Genomic DNA, 8674 nt, shown 5'->3' with positions numbered 1-8674 from the left:
CTGGATGAGCTTTCAATTACCTACGTGATGGGGTTCCTCTTCCATGCCTTGGCAAGTCATTCCGTGCTCTAAAATAAGCTCCACCAGCAGAGACGTTCCTCGCAGCATGAAGCCTTCCTGTTGTGAGGATCCATTATGTGTGTAGCATAATGAAGTGCAATGGACGTGGGGAGCGGCAGCAGCCTTTCTTTCTGACAGCAGCTTCTGCAGAGAAACAGAAGTGCCCTGAACTCTGTCTTTGGGACCCAAGGGACTTAATGTCTTAGTTACAGTATGGGCCTGCTTAACATTCAGCAGCCTGTACCATTGCAAAGGCTGCAGGCATTCATCCTGACCAAGTGGCAAAGCAGCTTAAAAAGTTCTTAGGGTATCTCATTCAGGCCTTCAGTGTGGAAGGGAAATGCTGTTAATATGCCCCGTTGGTGTTTTTTTCCTTCTTTTCTTCTCCTGTCTGCTTTGCAAAGGCATCTTTGAACTTACGTGTGCAGACAGATTTATTTGCTTAGCATGATCCGGACACATTTTGGCTGCACATCGCAGTACGCCTCAATGGTTAGAAATCAGCAACAGACAGAATGTAGCACAGGGAAGCCGTGTTGGTTTGATTTCTCTTGCTCTAGATGTTTTCTTTCTTCTTTTGTGACCAAAGCAATAGCCCTTTCTATTAAGAGATGCTTCGCCACCAGGTCCAGGCCAATGCAAAGCCATTGTGGAGAAATCAGCCTGGATGTGAGCGAGCATGGGGGGCTAGGTGCCTTTCATCTATTTCCTCTCTCCCTATTTATAGAACGTGGGAGAAGCAATTGGGATCCGTGTCCTTGTTTTGCAGCGTCTCTGCCTGACTGGTAATACAAAGTTTGCACAGCTGAAGCAAAGTCAGGTTTCGATTCCAGTAGGAGCTTGCAACACTGCTGAGAAAGGAGCAGGCTCAGAGCTCCCTGAAGTCTGAAAGCACTTTTAATTGCATGCTGTCTTTGCTTTAGCAACTAAAAATATGTTTATTGACAGCATTGCTTTTGTTTTATTCTTGGAGAGCATTCCCTGGTGGCTCCATGCAATGTTAACTCTCTGGAGGCATGCTAGTAGCAAGGCTTGCTGAGTTCTTGCTGTCTCTGAGGGAGTAATGTTTGTACAGTCATTAATGAGAGACAATTACAGGTAAGATGTGAGCTGGAGACATGGGGATTGAGCCCTTTGGGTGGGTGCTTAGGAGATGACCTAACCACTATTGGGAGTGAAACTTTACAGCAACTTTGTTAGTTATAGAAAGGTGCTGGCTCTGAAGTCAGCATCATTGCTTTCAGCATGGATCTTCTAGTCTTCTATACCTTGAAATCATTTCACACAGCAGAAAGGGGGCTGGCTCCCTTTTTATCTTCCCATCCTAAACAAAAACAAACACACTGCTACTTTCCAAGCCAGCAAAGTTCAGTCTTTTTTTTCCCCCTCTTCTCAAAATAGCCAATGATGAGGCAGGGATTTCATTTGGACTGTGCTATGGGGCATGAGGTGATTTCATTCTATGTCTGCTTTAGGACAATATTTTGCTTGTGCTGGATTTTGCTTTGCAGGGACGTGATTTCATGAGTGAATCTGGCTTCTTTCCCAGTTGCAAACTCAGCATCTTAAAAACAAATAAATAACCTGCAAGTATGGAGAAGCCTGGCCACAAATATGTCAGCAGAAAGCAATATCCACCCCCACATACCTTCATCTGGCTCTGCCACAGGTGCTTGGTTCAGTGATTGCAAGTGTTAATGCTATGTTCCTGTTGTGATCCATTTCAAAGGTCTCCAGCAAACATGGGCCCATGTATTGTCATGGCTTTCCAATATCCCCAGATGCAGGTAAGTTCTTGCTGGGGAAGCAAAGACTGAGGCCCAGCTCACATCACACATAGCAGCACTACAGCTCAGATTAAGCCCAGCAAGAAGTGGATAAGCTGATGTCTCCCGCTAGAAGCAGGGATGAGTTCTAAGCACCTGCTATGCGCGAGGTGGTTCCTGGGTGCACATGGGATGCATGCACAGAAAAACATACACTGAATTTACCCAGGATGCACAAACACTGTCAGCTTTGGCTGAGATCAGGCAATGTACTATAAACAGGGCCAAAGCAAGACAGGATTTGACTGCAGACGTCTCATTTCCTTAGGAAACTGGACTAAAAATAGGAGAGGGACACAAGGGAAACTTCTTCATGACATGACACCCCCCCTCTCCAGCTGGGTTTTTGTCCTGAAATCTGAGGTTTGGAGCTCTTGCTGATGTCTTCTGGGCTCCAGATGGAATCAAGCTGCAAATGTGGTTCATGTGAGCTCCAGAGTAGTGCTGGAGGGGCATGGGCTGATGTAGGAAACCCTTCTCTGTGTTCAAGGTCAGAACACAACTCTTGAGTTCTGTGCATGCACTAGAGCTGTTTAGCTCCACCACTCATTATGGGCTGTAAACATCGAATTTTGGGTTACTTTGAGTGCTGGGTAAGGCAGTGCAGGTGACCTGGGTTCCACTGCAGAGGAGTTTATCAGGCAAGGCTCACGTGAGGGATGATGAAAGCCTTTGGAAGGGAGGCTGGAGCCTTAGGGTGGACGTTTGACTGCTCTGCACCCTTTCTCGTGTCTGTTCTGGAGTTTTAGCGTTGCTGCAATCTGTGCCGCCCTTGCAAGCGGCGACCTGGAGTTTGCTGAAGGTGGCCGAGATGCTGCGGGGTTTTTCCCTCCTGCTTCCCTACAAGCCCAGCAAACGGGAGCTGATCGTTAAGTGGGGGGCGAAGAGGAGGAGGAGGAAGTGGAGGTGAGCATCCCCCAGCCCGCCCGCACCCAGCCCTGCCCGGCCCCTGGGGCGGAGCTCGGAGCTCCGAGCTGCTGAGAGCGGTACTGCGAGGGACGGAGCGCGGAGATCCGAGGCACGGAGCCCCGGCCCCGGCATGAGCTTCCCGCGGCCCCTGCGGCGCTCCATCAGCCTGAGCCCGGCCCGAACCCTGCGGCTCGTCGTGCTGGGGCAAGGCGCCGTGGGCAAGACAGGTAGGACCAGGGGAGGGATGGATCCCCTGGAAGGACTGGGGCGGGATGGGGAGTGAGTTCTTCCAGCAGTGCAGCGTGGGTTTGGTTTTCCTTCCTCCCTGCGCTTTGCTCCACCGCTCCCCCATTGCGAGGATTTGGGGCAGCCCTTCGCCCATCCAGGGCTGGCAGTTCTCTTTGCAGCACTCAGGAGCACAGCCGTCCCAACCAGCTCTAGGGATGACATTGGGGCTGTCGTGTCCTTGGGGGCAGGGTGACGTTTTCCACTCTACCAAGGCACAACCTCTATAACTGTGCGGCGGTGGCACCTCCACCGGGCTTGCTGCCAGCTGTCGGGGCTGTCCGAGCTGCGTTTCCATATACAGTAACCAACTGGCCTCTTGCTTCCTTCGTGTTATCAAAAAACACATCACAATTTCCCCCCCTCTTGCCCTGAAGGGAGTAACGCCGAGATCTTGCTTAGAGATCAGGAACTTGCAGCTCCAGAAATCAAAGGGAATATTGAGGTGAAATGCATAAAGAAGGACTGTCCCCCAGGCCTGGTGGTCTCTGTGGGGAAGTAAAAGCACCGTTTTCTCTCCCACCTCTGCTGCATTCACCTGGATGAGCCCAACTGGGAGCAATGCTCTGCTGTCCAGAGCAGATTTGAGCAACTTTAAGTTCTGGCCTCATGGGAACGTGTTGCAGCAGCTCAGGCCTTTCCATCCTTGTGTCCCAACCCTCTGAGTTTGAGTACAGGTCTATGGTTGAACTCCATCGGTAGCTCCAAGATTAAAACCAGCATAAATCAGCCATGGGAGGCTGGAAGTGCAGCCCTGCTGCCTTCTGCTGCTGATCCCAGTGTAAACTTCAGAGGGGAGCTCTGCTTACAGAGTGCCAACTGAAGATGGATTGATGCTGTAAAGCTCGTGTGCTGTGCAGCAGGACAAATGCTCAGCACATGGCTGCACGGGGCTGTGGAGGTGACCTGCAGCACAGCTTGGTCATGCATCACAACATCCCCTTAATCATTGATAGAGTCCAAATTAACCTTATCTGCACCGGGGTTCTCAAAAGAGAGCCCTCTCTGAGGTCATTTATGTTCAAGATGGGGGGAAAAATAATGCCTTATATGGCTGCTTGGATGTGCTTGTGCCTTGCTGCCTTCATCTTAACAGGCAGCTCCTGCACCCGAGCCAATTTTTAATTCACTTAATTGGCTCCTCTGCCTGTCCAACACCACACTCTCCAGCACTGGGTGGCTGCTGAACATAATGTCATGGTGCTTCCTAGAAATCAGGACTGCTGTGCCCCAGTTTTCCCTGTCTGTTTGGATCCCACCTGAAAGATGCTGCTGCACATCTCTTGTGGGATCCTTGGTTATCACCTCGGAAAGCAAATGTCACCTGAGTATCGGAGCACGTCAGTTCTGCTTGCTGCAAGCTTCACATTGACGTCTTTCCTTTAGGAGAGTTTAATGCCATGTTCTGGGGTTGATGTGTTTCATTCTCCCTTTGCTGTCCTTGCTCTGTTTTCTCCACCTGCTGTGCTGATGTCTCGTATGCAGCCTCCTCGTTCTGTCTCTCCTGGGGCTTTTTCTTTTCCCTGCCCTCCGTTCCCACTCATTTTCCACCGATTTCACTTTCCGCTCCCATTGCCTCTCTCACCACCTCTCCCTCCTGTCCATAATCATTACCATCATAACCTCCTTGAAGTGTTAAAGCGTCACTCACATCAGCCCTGCTCCTTCAACCTCCGAACCGCTTCTCTGCCCACACCAGTAAATACACCAACAGTGTATTTTCAAAGATGCTGCCTGCAAAAGACAACGGTGACTGGTTTGCTTTGTCCACCTGCAGCTGGGGACACATGGATCATGTCTGAGCTCTGCCCCATCCAAGCTGCCTGGATGGGGAGAGGTGACAAGGGTGAGGGTGAGCCCATGCTGTTTTTGGATAGCCCTCCAGCATCAGCAGACCTTGGCCAGCCATTCAAGTGTAATTTGGGCTTCGCATCTCCCTGTCTTGCAGGGAGAGCTGGTAATTGGATAAGAGAGGTTTAATTGCTCACACTGCCTCTGCAGGGCTTGTTTTGCTGCAGCACACTGCTGCTGTATGGAAGACCTTGCTTAAGATTTCTCCATGCATCCCTCCCACTTTGCTGTGCCCCGCAATGCTCCGACTTGGGAGTTTGGGTGAATTTTGTCACATTTGCTGCCAATGGCTTTTATTCCTCCCTGCGATGTGCCTGGGTCAGGTTAAACAAACAGGACTGAGATTCATGAGACCCATCCAGGCAGTCATAGCATCAGCAGAGGTGATATAGAGGGAGAGCCTGGCCCTACAGCTTGCCTACGCGTTGAGTTCATGTTCACCCACCATAAAACTAAGCACGTGCATAAATCTCTGCAGGATTCAGGGCCAGAAAAAGCAATTTATCAACCCTGACCATGAACTACATGTACAAGGAGCTGGGTGTTATGGGTTTACGATGCCTGGCTTGCTCTCTGTTCCCAGCCACCAAGCAAGATTCACTTCCCATCCACACGCTCTGAAGAGACGTTTCTGACAGCAGAGAGGCTCCTGGCAAGGCGAGAGATTGAGTTAGCAGAGTCCCAGGGGTCTGTTACTGCTTTCCATCCCTGTTCTGCCGAGTTTCACTGAGATGAAAGGCATTTATACAGCTGAACAAGCAGGCGGCTTTGGGGTGGTGGAGGTGTTTGGTGTGCAGAGCTGTGTAAGACCCTACTTTCTACCCATAGCATCCCATTGAGCTTTGGTCCTTGATGTGAGTGATTGCAAGAGCAAAATCCATGTTCCCAGTGCTTGGGTTAATTAGGTATCAGACTAATTCAGGGGAATACTGGAATGTGAAGCATTGCCAAGGCAGCTGATGCAGTGCTGGAAGGCACTTCCCAAAACCTGATCTTCATAGGGCTGGGTTTGCATTGTGGCTGCTGTAATATTACCTTCTGCCTCCCACAGGGACCTGTCTTTGCTCTAACCCTCCTGCCTCCATCAACCAATATTTCTCTATATTTTGTTCCGATGATTATAACTAAGTTTATTGCTGTTTTATTTTGTTTCCTTTTTTTTTTTCTTGACAGCACTGACTGTCAGATTCATCACCAGAAGGTTCATTGGAGACTATGACCCAACACTAGGTAAGCAAAGTCCGTTTCCTTGCTGCTAATGCTTCTCCACTCCCAAACTCACCATATTCCCTTGTTTCACCTCAAGCAGACCAGCAGCAGTCAGAGCCAACAGCTCTTATGATGAAAGCTTGAGGGAGCTAGGCTTGTTTAGCCACACACTAGAAAGAAAGCAATCATGGGAATTCTCACTGCTGTGTTTCTCTGTCGGTCTTCCTCCAGAAATGATTTACAGACACATGGCTGTCATTGACGGAGAGATGGTGCACTTTGAGATCCTGGATACAGCAGGACAGGTAAGCTCACACAGTTGGCTGGTCTGGGATGATTGAACTTGGCCATCCCTGCTCTTCCATTAGCTTTAATCTGTTATGGCTGAAATACCAGTTGAGCTGTTTATCTCAGAAAAAAAATAATGTTTTGGAGACTTAATCCACTGGATTGCCAGAGAATTACACTAGCTCTGCCTTTCCGTACCTACAGTTCTACGATGTTCAAGAAACATTTAGATGTGGTACTAAGGGATGTGGTTTAATGGGGAAAAATTGATAGCAGGTGGATGGTTGGACTGAATGAGTTTGGAGATCTTTTCCAACCTTGGTGAATTTATGATTCTATGGCTCTCTGGTTCTATTGCATTCTTCATCCATCACTTTTCACAGCCCAGCAGACTCCTCTCCTGGACTTGCTTACAGGTCAATGAGAGCCCAGGCCAAAAAACCCTCAGGAATAATGATGATGGGTCCCCGTGAGAGGTTTTGTGGGTTACAGCGTGTGCATTTAGATGTTGGAGCTTCTCATACTAACGGCAACATCTCTGCCGCACCAGGAGGAAGACTCCCTGCAGATAGAGGAGAAGATCAAATGGGGTGATGGCTTTGCGGTGGTCTACTCGGTGACAGACAGGTGCAGCTTCGATGAGGTGATGCGGTTGTGTTTCCTCATCAACCACATCCATTCCAGCCCTAAGAGGAGCGGTGGGAGCGAGCAGCCGCCTGTGGTCATCGTGGCCAACAAGAAGGACTTGCAGTTTGACAGGATGGTGTCCACTCAAGATGGTGAAAACCTCTCCAAAGCTTTGAAGCTTCCTTTCTATGAGATTTCCACTCGGGACAGCTACGAGGAGACCGTGACAGTGTTCAGTACCCTCTACCAAGAGCTCATGAGACAGGGGCATTTCTCCCCAGGCTCCTTCAAGAGGAGGACTGTGTCGAAAGTGATGGAGAAGATTCCCAAGATGCAAGCCAGCTCTACCTTGAACTCAGCAGGCCGGAGTCTCAGCTTTAACTCCTTTAGGGACTACATTCCCGAGTGAGCTTCCCTGGTACAGAGGAACAGGACCGAGGGATGGGTCCTCCTGCTGCTGAGGCACCTGTTATGTAGTGAGGAGCTGCTTTTTTGGGGTTGAAGAGCAGCATGTAGAGCAGGAGGGGAATGTTAAGTGTTGCATTGGTGTTCAGAAGCCTCTGAAGGCTTGGTTGCTACAAACAGGCTCTGGGTCTGCAGGAAGGATGCTCTTCCTCTGTCCCACCCGTCCTCCTCCTCCTCCTGCTTGTTAAAGTCAGCAACAAAGGTTGCTCCTATTGACTTCAGATGTGTTGTGTCAATGCTTGTGGGTCCCAGTGGGCTGCACTGGGGATCAGACCCAGCACCCACAACTCCCCATGGGATTTCTGCTTCCCACAGAGAGCTCACTGGGTCTGTCCCTGTCCCTTCTCATGCTCCTGGGCTGGCAGCAAGGGCATGTTTTAAAGCAGAGATCTGTTTACAGTAAGAATAAAAAGTCTGCTTTTCTCAGAAGCCATTTTTTTTAACATCTGAAGCTCCTTTGCACTCTCTCTCCCGTAACATCACCGTAAATATAAGCCTGGGTAAAGGGCTGTTTGGTGAGGCTGCCCCTTGTTTGACATCTCTGGGGCTGCTAGCCTTTAAGGGGAAGCAAATTGGATGGCATCACTTCTGTGTCCTGCAGCCTTAGGCTAAGGTCATACTGCTCCATCCTCGGGGAGAGTGTAGTTCCTGACGCATGCCCTGGAGCTCAGCTCAGTGTGTGTCTTGGCTCTGCTTTGCCACCCAAGGTGAGTTCTTTAGGAAGACATGTGACATGCCACTTGTATGTCTTCTGAGAAACAACCGTGTGCCCTGTGCCAATAAAAGCTGAGCTAGTGCCTGTGTGTGATGCTCTCTTGCCTGGATGTCCCCATGGGAGTGAGGAAGAGATTGTTGTCCCATGCTAAAACAGGTATGTCACTTTTAGGGAGAGCATGGGTGGGGAATAAACCTTTACACTGGGGCTTGATGTCTCCTGTTGCTTCCACCCCTTTGTGTGTGCTCCCCCTGTGATGGTGCAAAAAGGAAGAAGCTGGCAGAGATGCACATTGTATGGGGAATTGGTAATCACAGCCTGAACCTCTGATTAATCAGCTGAGGTGAGTGTTGGGGCAGCTGTGGGAGCACAGGTGAGAGTAATTTAGCTGTGCTCCCAGAAGGGGTGGATGACTCCACCTCCTCTAGACCTCATTTAG

The 8674-nt window shown here is 49.8% G+C and overlaps 1 protein-coding gene across 1 annotated transcript; it reads left to right on the top strand.

The window, feature by feature from the left end:
• Nucleotides 1-2857: 2857 nt before the first annotated feature.
• Nucleotides 2858-8317, top strand: LOC107314270 (ras-related and estrogen-regulated growth inhibitor-like). Its single transcript, XM_015863348.2, has 4 exons — nucleotides 2858-3022; nucleotides 6105-6161; nucleotides 6372-6445; nucleotides 6979-8317. The coding sequence occupies exons 1-4, from the start codon at nucleotides 2926-2928 to the stop codon at nucleotides 7462-7464; spliced, it is 714 nt and encodes a 237-aa protein (XP_015718834.1). The 5' UTR covers nucleotides 2858-2925; the 3' UTR covers nucleotides 7465-8317.
• Nucleotides 8318-8674: the final 357 nt, after the last annotated feature.

Source organism: Coturnix japonica, chromosome 5, assembly GCF_054131305.1.
Source record: "Coturnix japonica strain WE chromosome 5, WE-NBRP24, whole genome shotgun sequence".
NCBI lineage: Eukaryota > Metazoa > Chordata > Aves > Galliformes > Phasianidae > Coturnix > Coturnix japonica.
Note: the sequence above shows the minus strand (reverse complement) of the source record. Positions and strands in the feature narration are given on the sequence as shown.